Source organism: Cynara cardunculus (genome assembly GCF_001531365.2).
Source record: "Cynara cardunculus var. scolymus isolate 2C chromosome LG 7, CcrdV1, whole genome shotgun sequence".
NCBI classification, from domain to species: domain Eukaryota; kingdom Viridiplantae; phylum Streptophyta; class Magnoliopsida; order Asterales; family Asteraceae; genus Cynara; species Cynara cardunculus.
This window is the reverse complement of record NC_037534.1, coordinates 6,343,874-6,356,722: the sequence shown is the minus strand read 5'-3', so window position 1 is coordinate 6,356,722 and position 12,849 is coordinate 6,343,874. Positions and strand designations below refer to the sequence as shown.

The following is a 12,849-nucleotide window of genomic DNA, read 5'->3' as shown; positions in this document are numbered from 1 at the left end:
TGTTTTCGAATGTCCTCTAATCACACATTCACTATTATCATAAGAATTCTTAAATAAAGTTTTCAAAAAAGGCAGTTTGGATATTTTCAGATGTCTGCATTGAATCCTGCATATCTTCATAATGAATTTTGCAACTTGACACACTGCAACATGCAATGCACAATTTTTTAAAGAAAAATCATGTTTTGTCGATTAGATACGTCTACATGATCTATCTCCAAACTTTTGCATCGTGTCATAAAGACATATTTCTTTTTTGAGTATAAATAAATATGTTATCAAACATGAAATACTCCGATTCTTCAACCTTCTCTCACAATCTACAGTCTTTCAAGATCATGCTAATTAAGAGCTTCAAATATTCATATAAACGGGGATTCAGTTCGGTTCTGTTTATTTTTATTTCATTAGTGTGAGCGAGATCCATCGAGCCTCTTACTTAACAAAAAGCCAAATGGTCATAATAATGTACACAGGCTTTAAGTTATACTATAAGAATTTAATAATGGATCAGTTTTTCAATGTGGGCCTCAGAAAAATATACGTCGTTAATTGGTGAACTACTCCAAATTGAAGTGTTGGTATTACTTCATTTGTCTCTTTATTTATGTATTATTATATGTGTTTTAGAAAAATGAGAAAACATAAAGTCGAGCAACCTTTTCTCATGTTCCCTTAACATAAATGACTATAATACGGGCTATCTGCAAAACAGATGGTTCACCTGCGATTAGTTGGCTCGCATAGCAGGTTGGATATCCAGGTTAATAAAAAAAAATGAATATAATACATATGTGAAATTTTATCTGGAATTTAAAGTTTATGTGACAAAACTCATATTATATAACTTATACAATACAAGTCATGATGTCCTTACCTGCAGGACGCAACGGCTGTAGGTCCCCACAAATCATGCATGGCCCCCGTGACAATCCCCTTCTCGGCAACCTCCTTATGTTGGCCCCCCCTCCTTCCTGCAATGTCGACAATGGTCCCTCTTTTTAATCCAAGTTTTCTTGATAATCTTTTTACAATTAACAATTTTTTAAACCATTAAATATTCTACGACCGAATATTCACGGGTAATGCCCATTTGATTTCATTTATCAGAACATCGGTGTAAAAATGAAGGCTTGATGATTTAATTGGTGCAAAAAATGTTAAAAAGTTAAACTGTGAATTATGATATTTTAACAGTTTATTGATATTTAATGCATTTTGCTTTAAAAAAAATTACTGACCATAAGTTATATGATCGGATTTTCGGTTTACTTTCTAAAGTATGATGATGATCTAGGGCTTGTTTGTTTTTTGATATTCAGCTCTTAATATCTCTGAAGTCTGATTTGATCATACGTTTTTGGTGTTAAGAGTACTTGTCTTTTTTTTTTCTTTCATATAAAAGCTTAAAAGCTTTGAGTTTCCTCTAATACTTTAAGTGGTAAACTGATCCCTTAATACCTTTTAAAACTCTCTCTCCCATCTCTCTCTCTCACAGCTCTCGATCTCCAGATCTTCTTCTCAAGGCATCGATCTCTCACCTCTGAAATTTTCTACTGCTTTTTTTTTCCGATCTCTCACAGCTCTCCATCTCACACCTCTCGAGATTTCTAGATCTCAACCTCTCAAGGTATCAATCTCTTTTTTTATACTGCTTTTTATCTTGTTTCTCAACATTTTATGTTCCTGTTGAGTGTTGACTATTAGACTTTGGTTAATGAGTTTTTGTCTTGTTTCTACTGCTTTTTATCGATCTCCTTTTTCCAAGACATATCTTTTTTTTTTCTACTGCTTTTCATGAAAAATAGTTCATATGTTCATATTTTACTTGAGATTTGGTTACTAGGTTTGGTTTTGAATTAATCAAATCTTGCCTTTGTTTGTCATGGAAAACCCAAATTCTTATGTTCGCAGTAACATTGTTGGCTTTGTTTCTCTTCTTGAAGTATGTAAAAATACAATCAACAACCTGTTAATTTACAGTTTAAATATTTAACTTCAATTTCTTCATAGGTTCCTTCTTGTTTTGCATATATTTGTTAATTTGAACCGATTCAGATTTCATATTTCAGAGGTAAAAACAAAAGTCTGACCGATTCATATTTCAGACTTCAACACCACCTCTTATAAATCAGAAGTGAAATCAGACTTCAGACATCAGCACCTCTTAAAAAATAAACAACACCTTTATTATATTTGAGATAAGCGACCAACATACATTACAACCAATAGTTGGTGGAAGATACGGGGACGATAAAATTTAGGGAAATTAACAAAAGTAGTCAGTTCTTTCCCATTTTTTCAAAAAGATCACCACTTCCATAGGTAACACTTTCTCAACTTGCGAAATGACCAAAAATAAAAAATAAAAAACAATTTTCTGAACGGGTCGGCAAGTTGAGGAAGTTATTTAGACTAAGGGGTACAAACATTTACCCGGTAAGTACTTACCGGGTAATTGTCCTCACCAGATGAGCATGGCAAGGACCAAGAATCTTACCCGGTAAGAGCGATGATAAGGATGAAGAGTTTTACCCGGTAAGTGAGGGTGACGACTCTTATCCGGGTAAGCGCTTACCAGGTAAATTGTTGCAAATGATACGTTTTGATGTACTACAATCTTACCAATAAAATAAATTATAGTGTTGATTGCTGACGTTAAGCACTTACCGGGTAAGCATTTAGGTAAACGAGTCACTAATTTATAGATTTGGTTCATGTTGCAGATGTATTGCTTGCAGACCATTTTCAAAAATTTCATTTTTTGACCCCTCTGTTCCTCAAGTTAAGGAATGCTTACTTACGAATGTGCTAATTTTGTTGAATAAGTAGGAGAGAAATGAGAACCGATAAATTTGGTTTGTTAAAATGGCTATTTGTACCATTTTTTCTAGAATTTAACAAAAATGAAGGGGTTTAATGGAAATACATCCAAAGGGGGTAATCCGGGTTTTAACAAAAAGTTGAAGGGTTGATTGGTTATATACAAAATTTGCAGGGAGTAATTAGAGTTTAAAAAAAGTACAGGGTTAAAAATAGAAATTAAAAATAATGTCAGAAGTGGGATTTGAACCCACGCCCTCTTACGAAGACCAGAACTTGAGTCTGGCGCCTTAGACCACTCGGCCATCCTGACAATTGTGAACTGAAGGTCGACTTAAATTCTATAAAGACTATTAATTCCATTTTTTATTTACAATTATTTTAATATATAAATGAATATTTTGTGGAATTACTTTTAAATTTTTATTTATCTTATAATAATTAGTTTTTTTTTTCAGATAACTTTTTTTTATTATGTAATATTTTTAGTTATATAATTAGCACTGAAAATTTCACAATAAAAAGTTTATTTAAAATTAGGGTTCGTTTACCAAACGCTTACCGCGTAAACGATTATCAAGTAACATTACCTCATCGCATGCATATGGTAAAGACCAAAAATCTTATCTAGAAAGAGCGAGACAAAGACCAAGAGTCTTACCCGGTAAGCGAGGGCGACGACTCTTACCACGGTAAGCGCTTACCGGGTAAATTGTTGTATGCGATGTCGTTTTAGCGGAGTAAAATCTTATCCGGTAAGTAAATAATAGTGTTACATTTTACTGGTAAGCACTTACCGGGTAAGTGTTTGGTAAACAACGACCCCTTAATCCTTTAAGAACTCATACGTATATAAACTTAAAAAAGGTACATGAAAATAAGAGATGAAAAATGTATTTTCAAGGATCAAAATTAAAAAAGTAATGTAATTAATTGAAACAAAAATAAGACACGAAGGTTACAGAGTAAATTTCATTTTTGGTCCTTCGCCTAAATGACCAAAATTCTCCTCAAGTGAGGGACACATGACCCACTTAAGAGACTTTACACTAACCGTGTTTGTGGGAGGGACTACATTGGGCTACGAAACACGAAAAATGGACCTAGAATTTGCTCAACAAGTCAGAGGGGCGAAAACCGAAAAAACATGTATTAACTAGGGACCAAAAATGTAATTCACTCTTAGAACTATAAAAAGGTTGAGAACCGTAAGAACTACCGGTCAGATTGTGAAACAAAATGTATGCAAATGTAGAGTGTTGTTTCACATTAAAAATATAATCACATTGTGAAACAAGACTGTAATTTTACATGCATTGTTTCATAATAAAAAACAACACATGAAAATTGGTTGTCAATCTTTTTTTTTGATTAACTTGGATATTCAATCCGCTATGCGAGCTGATTAATCTCAGGGCGATCACCTGCTTTGCAGATAGTCCGGAGTCACCGCATTTGAACTTTCATGACCACAAGGGGATTTTTATTTTTTATTGGATTTGAACCCGAGATCTCCTGTACTTTTCATCTTTGGAGCCAAGCTTAAACCAATCAGGCTGTTATTGTCAATCTTTTTATGGTCTTCATTTGATTAGTCCATTTGTAGCACAATTTGTTTGATTTTTGTTGCAATAAAATTGATCAATGAATAGTATATTTTTATTTTACCTTTATTTAATATATTACTTTATTAATAATAATTTGTCAAACATTCAACATCACAACTTCAAACAATGAAATCACATCCAAACACCCTCTCATACTTTACTCAATATAATATGATCGTCACCAAAACACTTTAACCAATATATTGCGGCCGATTCTACTGCTCTTACCAATGTTACTGCACCCTTATCCCAACCAAGGTGGTGGTAAGAAACGTTCCGCTCAACAGTTGTCCTGATTTTCAAAAAGGCTATCTTATGAAAAAAAAGAACTTCGAAACGATCATGCCAAAGGCACTTCGGGATCAAAAAAGACATGACATAAGGAATCGGGCGACCCCCATCTTAACATTATTAGGTTTATTTGAAAGCTTTCATCGCCAGGCCCCTCAGGGCCACCCCCTTCTTAATTTTACCTACCCAATTCTACCAGGTTGACTAGCGCATTGCTCTTAGATTTGTAGTTTTCCCTCTAGTCGCTCATAGGTGATTATCAGTCCATTTTTAGATCAGAAGTAGATGCCTCTTTACCAATATCAGTTGTTTTTGTAACAGTTAATAGATTATCAGCATGTTTAAACCATTAAAAAATTCTTAATCATCTAATAATTATCCTTTAGTTTTATCAAATGTGGTTTTCCTAAGTCGAGTATGATGTTTGAAAGCATATGGTATATAATATCATGAACATCGTATAATAATACACTTTGTTTGCTTGTGTTGTTTTTAACAAACGTACGTCCACCGACACTTTTCGAGACAACAAGAAACTGAACACATAATACATAATAATCGGATTTCATGTGCATATCAAACTCTTCGGTTGTAAAAATTATTGGCTTCTGTAACCCAACTGCAATAGAGAAATTAAAAAAGAAAATCTAAAAAATGCTTTCTAGATACAATATCTTTAGAAATATTTACTCCATAATTATTTTGCAGTAAAAACAGACAAAATATATCAAAATTTAATCAAATTCGTCTGTTTTATTATAACGATGCAAAATTTCAACTAATACAATACGCGTCTAATTCATTCTATTATGTATAACCACTTTACCTGCTACACAGATATTCAACCACTTCATCGAGCGTTGCATGTCGACCTTTCTTTCAGCTAAATTCATCCATTCACTTTTTTCTATTAAGACATTGAGAATACAAACAAGAAGATAAAGACACTTGAAGGAATATTCAATTGCTATTTGTTTCATCCCCCCTTCCCGACCCCAAATCTTCTTTTTCACCTAAGCTCTTCACCAAACAAGACTGCACGGTTTTCTAATGCAACCAAACACGACGTATATGGGGAAAAAACAATATTGAAGCTAGGTTCCGTAATACATTAACGACGACTTTCATGATGCATATCTTCATCGAGCAAAAACCGCAACTTCATTCAACCGTTTCCTGTCAAATCTTTTGATTACGATATATATGAGTTTACTAACGATTTTCCTTTTATTACAATTAATGGAAAATAATACATATAAAAATAATGCAATCATAATCAACTTTTGAAATAAGTTGATATATATGGCAACTCAATTATGAAGAAGCCTTTATGATGTGTTAGGCCCCCTCCCTTTGTTTTAATCCCCACAGGACCACAATAACACAACAAAGTCAAAAGTCAAATAAGAAAATAAATTTTATCATCTAAATTCAAATGTTTTTATGGACATGGTCCTAAAATTTTTATCTATAAATATATTTTTATTAAATATTCAAATAAAAACTTAATTCGAAGTAATAATCATGTCCCCTCCGTCGACTATTCGGAAACGTAACCGATTTGAAAAAACTTGCATGAAAGTTGGACGATGTTTATATATATATTTACCCTATTTTATGATTTATAAGTTAGAAAACATTCATATTCAACACTTTAATGGAAGTTCTATCGTAATGGTCCTGATTTATCCGAAAAACAATGACAGGTGTAGTATGTAAAGGATGGGGAATGGGCCCCTATTAATTATTTTCCGCACTTTTACATAAATTAGAAACAATTTCCTGTCTATGTCCCCACCAACCGAAAAAGTATCCCGAAATCAATAAAAAGAACCAAGGAAAGTCCCTCAAAATCGACAAAAAAACTAAAAAAATCTCTCGAAATCAACCGAAGAACTTTAAAAACCCCTTCGGAATGGTGAAATTAGGCTAAAAACACATTATACAACATTGCAGACCTCTAATCTACCAAGGATTTTCCTGCCTATTATCTTGAGGGATCCATAGGATTTAAATATTTAATTTAGGTCATGAAGAGAACAACTAGTCCACCTTGAGGGTCTTTAGTTCAACTAGTAAATAAATGCCAAACATTGAATCTTCCCTGTAGGTCGTCAGTTCGAGTTTTCTCAAGGTCATTAAGGATTTTCCGGACTGTTATCTTTAAGATTCATGAAATTAATCTAAATAGATACAAACTAGCTCGTTCGGACACCGACAATTATGAAGGAAAAAGAAAGAACAAGTCTATTGTACAAAAGGGTTAACATAACACAAGTTTTTTTACAATGAACAACAATTTTGGCAAATTTATTGACTCACCAGTCACATGATACCCAATAAACACACAAGGCCTGGACTGGCTTTCCCTAATATGAAATTTTCACCTCACAATATTATATTCATCAACAAACCCCACAAAATTCACATGTGAATGCCTTATTTCAAAGAAACTTCAGAAGCACAATTACTAGTAATCTGTAGATCAGATGGAGTGCATACCAGTGCCCTTTGCTGTAAATGTCTCAAACTTTGCTCCATGCTCACTTGAACCATATCTGCCAGCATCTGCTTTGCATTCCCATTTTGCTCCTCCCCTTCGATCTGCGATATAATATCGCACACGATGTTCTCGAGCGTGTCGGGCTCGAGCTCTGATCTCGGGTACGGAGACTCTCGTAGTAATCGCAGCAGTGTGTGTGCTTTCGTCTGAGAGTTTGCGGTTCCTTGAACTGTAAGCTCCAAAAGTCCTGGAATCACACCTTCTCTAAGAATCGGTTCTCTGTATCTACATCGGTCGCTTTGACACATAGTCAAGAGTGTACCCACTGCGTGTTCGCGGTTCTGGGGGGACCCACGCTCGAGGACCTCCACGACTGCAAGCACGCCGCCTTCTTCTGAAGTTAGGGAGACTCGTCCTTCTTCGAAACCAACTAAAGATTCAAGAAGAGAGGTGCATCTTTCGGAGATTTTTGAGGATTTTTTGGAGGATTTAAGGATGTTAACTAAGTAAGGAATAGGGTGGGATTGAAGGATGAGGGCGAGATTGGGTGGCTCGGATGAGAGATTGCAAAGAGCCATGATCGCGTCCATCTTGACTTGAGGGGTGTTACCGTGGCCAAGGAGTTCCACGAGAAACGGGATGGCACCAGATGCACCGATGGTCGATCGTTTTACAAGTGTTGCAGATAGGGTGGCTAATGATGCCGTTGCATGTTCTTGCAAATTCAAATTGCCCAAATGAAGAAATGTGACAATTGGTTCTAAGGCACCAGCATCCACAATACTAATCTTGTTTCTGCAGAGAAAATAACATAACAAACACAATTACCATCATTTCAGATTTTCACTTCGTTTTTTTTTATAAAACAAATGACATATAAAGGTTTAAAGTATTGAAATTTGAAGTAGCTTCCACAAACTAGCTGTTTATCGATAAACTAGCCAGGTTTGATAAAAACTAGCTGAACATGTAGATTACAATATAAAATGATCTATAACAACATGCTAAAGAATAATTAGAAAAATACACGGACATAATAGAAAATTGCTACTTGTAGCAGCTTCTTAAAAAGCTAGCTAACATGGGTTTTTAAACACGGGTAGGCTAAATGCACCACTACATCAACATCAAAACTTTCTTTTTACATTTCTAGTACATGATTTGACTTGAATCTCATATAAAAAGAAGTGCATATAGCATTCCTCTAAAAATGCAATTATACTACCAACACTAGAAGTCACTTTTCAGAAAATCTTGATATCCACGAACTGGATTAAGAGGCCGTTTACCAAATTCTTAATTGGGTAAGCGCTTACCAAACTAAATTACCTCACCGAATGAATAATGATAAAGACCAAGAATCTTAGCCGGTAAGAACGAGGCAAGGCCCGAGAGTCTTACCTGGTGAGGGCAATGACTCTATTAGTGCTTAGCAGATAAATTGTTGCATATGATGTCGTTTTTCTTGACTAAAATCTTACCCGGTAAGTAAATGATAGGGTTGAGTTTTATCGATAAGTGTTTACTCGATAAGTGTTTGGTAAATGGTCCTTAAATGTTAATTATGATGGAAAGAGGAAAACCTAAAGAAATTATTCCATCCATCATGGTTAACAGATTCTGTTGCATGTGATGGGATAATTAGCTTCATGAAGAAGATGAAATGGAAAGGGAAAAAGAAAAAAGGAAAGAAATAAAACGAAAAGAAAAGAAATGAAAGAGTGACAAGTGAGTAAAAGTATAAACCAAAGTCACCCCACCCCACCAAAAGATTAAACATTATCCATTCATAAAAGCATCAGATGCTATGCCCAATTAAAAACCATTCATTGCATAAATGTTTATGGTTATCCATCACATAAATATTAAATACAATGGTCGATTGTTGGTCAAGATGACACGGTAAAACAAGATTCGTGATTCGCATACGAACACGTTGGAACATGCATATGAGGTCGAGCGACACGCCCATTTTTATATATCGTACCACATCAAGAAAAATATGCATGATACGAACTGTTATATATAGTATTTTCTCCTTACCCAAAGTATGGCGGATTTCCTAAAAGGAATATAAGCAAATTCAATGAATTATATCATCAGTTAGGTAGATTTTGTATTCTAACTTTAGACTCTTTCTTGTTTTTTTAGCACACAAATCAAGAACATAAAAGAACAAAAAAGTCCCCTAAGGTTTCTTTCATTTTCACTTCTTCCACAGAATTCCATAATCCCCAAATATACATCTTGAAACATGAATGGATTTTATGTTTCTTTCTTTGATAGCAGAATCTAGACAACAGATTTTATTCAATCTCTGTTTTTTTCTACAAATTATCGTTTGGGAAGCTGAATTCAGAGTTTATTTCGGAGATCAGAAACATATGGCTTTCAAGATTTTCTACATCATTACATTTATGAATCCTAGGAAGGAAAGTTGGGTACGGATAAGAAGACCCTAGAAAGTGACAGAAACCGGCCTCCCAAAAACACCAACCACGATTAACTTCAAAGTGAATTAATCAAACAAAACGATTACTGTCTAGTGTAGACTAATCAAACTAATTATCATCATATCAATTCTCGAGAATTTTCTATGATTTCAACTTCTTTCATGAATTCCAAAAGAAGATCCCTATTGGTGATTTTACAGATGAACAGCAACTATTGCTGATAATACCAGCGTCCTAATTGAAACTACGTCGAATTCATGATTGCCTAAGCGAATTATCCTTCAGATTAGGTTTCAATTCGATCTAACTGCCTTTTTTCAAGTAACCAATCAGAAGAGCGATCGATCAAAAAGCAGAGACCACAAACACATATTTTAATAATATTATTGTGTTTTCCTTTTTTGCTGAATTGATGAATCCAAGGAAAAGGATGCACACACAAGCATAGAAAGTGACAGAAACCACACTCCAAAGCATCTACCATTATTAATTATATCTCAAAACAAAAATATCAAAACAGATAGATCAACATACGTTTCGTCCTGGACGGCAAGGTTAAGGAGAGCTAGGAGCGCTGCCGCTTTGGCTTCAATAGATGGAGAGCGAAGCATGGAAACAAGAGGTACGATGGCATCGGAGAACTGGCGCCGGCACCGCTGTGATGTTTTGGTTAGTCGACGGATCTCTTTAGCTGCTTCAATTTTGGAATAAGGATCGTGGTTATCGTCTTGGATGAGACGAAGCGTATGAGTGATGATGGTGGTGGGGGTTGTTGGAGTATGATCTCCGTCGCCGGCGGCGGTGGAGACGGAGGTGGTGGTGAGTGAATCCATGTGGTACCACCGACGAGAAAGAAAGAAAGAAAGAAAGAAAGAAAGAGAGAGAGAATGCGAGTGAAGTGGGAGGGTGTTTTTTGTGTTTAAAAGAATGTAAGGTAGAGAGGTAACGTGAGAAGTGGTGCCGTGGCGTTAAGCAACAGTTATTTTCAACGGCCTTTTTCTTTTAAATTTAAATTCACAAATAAATTAGACTAAAAAAATAGCAAGGATTAATGGGCTGTTTGGTTGCGGCTTAATGGATTGTATAAATCATATTGCTTATTCGCACAACCATATATAACTGTTTGGTATGGGCTTATTCGGTCAGTCAATGGCTGAATCACTCAACTGCAAAAGTAGAGTCATATACATTCAGTCATTTATTGATCCATTTGTTCCCTTTTTACCCTTCCCCTTATTTTGTCTTCTTCTTCCTTTATATGAAATCAACCGGTCATTTGTTGATCCAGTTCACGCTTTCAAGTTTCAGCTGAAAACCTTTTCTCCCAGTGATTTGATTTCTTCCTATGGTTTGTTCTTAACAAGGTTTTTGATTTCTTCCCATGGTTTCTTCTTCTAGATTTTCTGTTTCTCCCTGTGGTTTTCGAAATGACAATACCGTGTGAAGATCTGGAAAACCCCCAATCTTGGACCTCCAGCACCGCTCCCTTCCCCTCCTATGCCCTCTTCTACTTGCACTCTTTTTCTGCAACTTCCGTTCGTGCATCTATCATAGGATGGGGAACCCCCCCCCCCCCCCTCTCTCTCTCTCCTCACCCCGTGGATCTACTTCGACCTGGTCTACATCTAGTCTCCATCGAACGGCAAAAAGGAAATAAAAGATGTTGGTCTCTGTCTACTTGTGCATCTCCATCGCTGAGAAAACCGTAACAATGAATGGAGGTTTTTGTTAGGGCTGGTTCAAACCAAAAAAAGGAGATGTGAATAGAAGATTGAAACTACGAAGGAAAGTTTTTTGATACAGATTTAGGAAAACCCCCAATCTGGAAAACCCCCTTCTCTACACTAATTTGTTTATGTGCATAATTATATGAAAGATCTATTTGATCATTGAACTTGAAGATTTGGACTCAATTAAGGGCACAAATCAACTAGATTGGAAACAATATGTAGTTACTGGTAAAAGATATAGACTGAAAGGTAAAATGGTCATTTCTGACATTCAGACTGTTTATTCAGCACAACAACCGAACAACAACTTATCTACTAATATACAGACAACTGTACTAATACAGACAGTTATATTCATACAGATTTTAACATAAAACGAACCGAACAACCCCTAAGTTGGGTAATTTATGTAATTTTTTTAACTCAGCTGGTTTGTAAAAATCTCAACCAAATCCATAATCATTTAAAACTATAATTGAATGTTTATGATTTGGGGCTAGTACTAAAAGTAGATTCAGATGTATAGTCGTCTTGAGGTGTCTCATGATGTGTATTTTTTACAAGACAGAGATTTTTTTTTCAAAAAAAATAGTTTTTTTGATTTTGTTTTTACACTTTTATAGATTTATCTGATCACATCACTCATAGTTTCACGAATTCATAAACGTTATAAACTCACGATTAAAACGGAGTTATAAAATTACTTTTATAAATTCTATTTTAAATATTTAATCAACACCTATTTTATAATAATAATCTTTATGATTTTTCTTATTCTAAGATGAATGTACAATTTTTAATATCATATCTGATTAGATAATATATAAAAAACATATATGTGAACATATAATTTTATATATGACATACAAAATTTGCCGCCTTATGTCATGCCTTGAAAAACGTCGCGTCCTCGCCCTAGCGTGTTAAATTTGAGGCTTGATCTCACCGCCACGTTATACCTCACGTCATTTTTTTAACCTTAGTTATACACAGTAGCATTATCTTTCCACCAAAATACAACATCAACAAGGGTTTTAATACTTTATGATAATAATATTTAATACATAAAAAATGAATTTAAATCTCACGTGAAAAGAATTTTGTATTTATTTTATGGCTAAAATGCAATAAATGATAGTGCACTTTTTTATATTTATAGCATCATATTATTTTATTTTTGAAAAATCTACTCATTATAACAACGAGTAATCGATAACATTTCAAAACTGTTACCTCATTATTTACTTTGCTTACATGACACATGTATAGTAACCTTTATATTTAAATATGTAACGATAAAAAAAACCAAAAAAATGGTGTATGAATTTCGAAAACAACAGGGTTTTAGAAACCTGTTTCTATTCTGATTTCTATTATCATTCGCATGAGGAACACAAAAATACGAAACATGCCCACAAATGTGTGTGATTCACGTGTGATCA

The 12,849-nt window shown here is 34.6% G+C and overlaps 1 protein-coding gene and 1 non-coding gene across 3 annotated transcripts; both read right to left on the bottom strand.

Annotated features, from left to right (window-relative positions):
• Positions 1–3,052: 3,052 nt before the first annotated feature.
• Positions 3,053–3,136, bottom strand: TRNAL-CAA. The gene has a single exon. It is a non-coding gene; the product is annotated as a tRNA-Leu (tRNA).
• Positions 3,137–6,973: 3,837 nt separating this feature from the next.
• LOC112515554 (U-box domain-containing protein 3-like) lies at positions 6,974–10,526 on the bottom strand. Of its 2 annotated transcripts, XM_025122442.1 has the most exons (3): positions 10,212–10,526; positions 7,551–8,019; positions 7,195–7,471 (listed from the first exon to the last, which is right to left on the bottom strand). In XM_025122442.1, exons 1-3 carry the CDS (start codon positions 10,508–10,510, stop codon positions 7,265–7,267), a joined length of 975 nt encoding a protein of 324 aa, XP_024978210.1. In that variant the 5' UTR covers positions 10,511–10,526; the 3' UTR covers positions 7,195–7,264. The 2 variants fall into 2 exon arrangements, with proteins under 2 accessions (XP_024978208.1, XP_024978210.1); XM_025122440.1 differs by having other exon boundaries at positions 6,974–8,019.
• Between the last annotated feature and the right edge of the window lie 2,323 nt (positions 10,527–12,849).

What these genes read in the sequence shown, in the direction of transcription:
- LOC112515554 (XM_025122440.1), bottom strand. Translation starts at nt 10,510, where the DNA reads ATGGATTCACTCACCACCACCTCCGTCTCCACCGCCGCCGGCGACGGA. An exon ending in CTTGCCGTCCAGGACGAAAC is followed by an intron (nt 8,020 to 10,211) that starts GTATGTTGATCT and finishes TTTTCTCTGCAG; the next exon opens with AAACAAGATTAGTATTGTGG.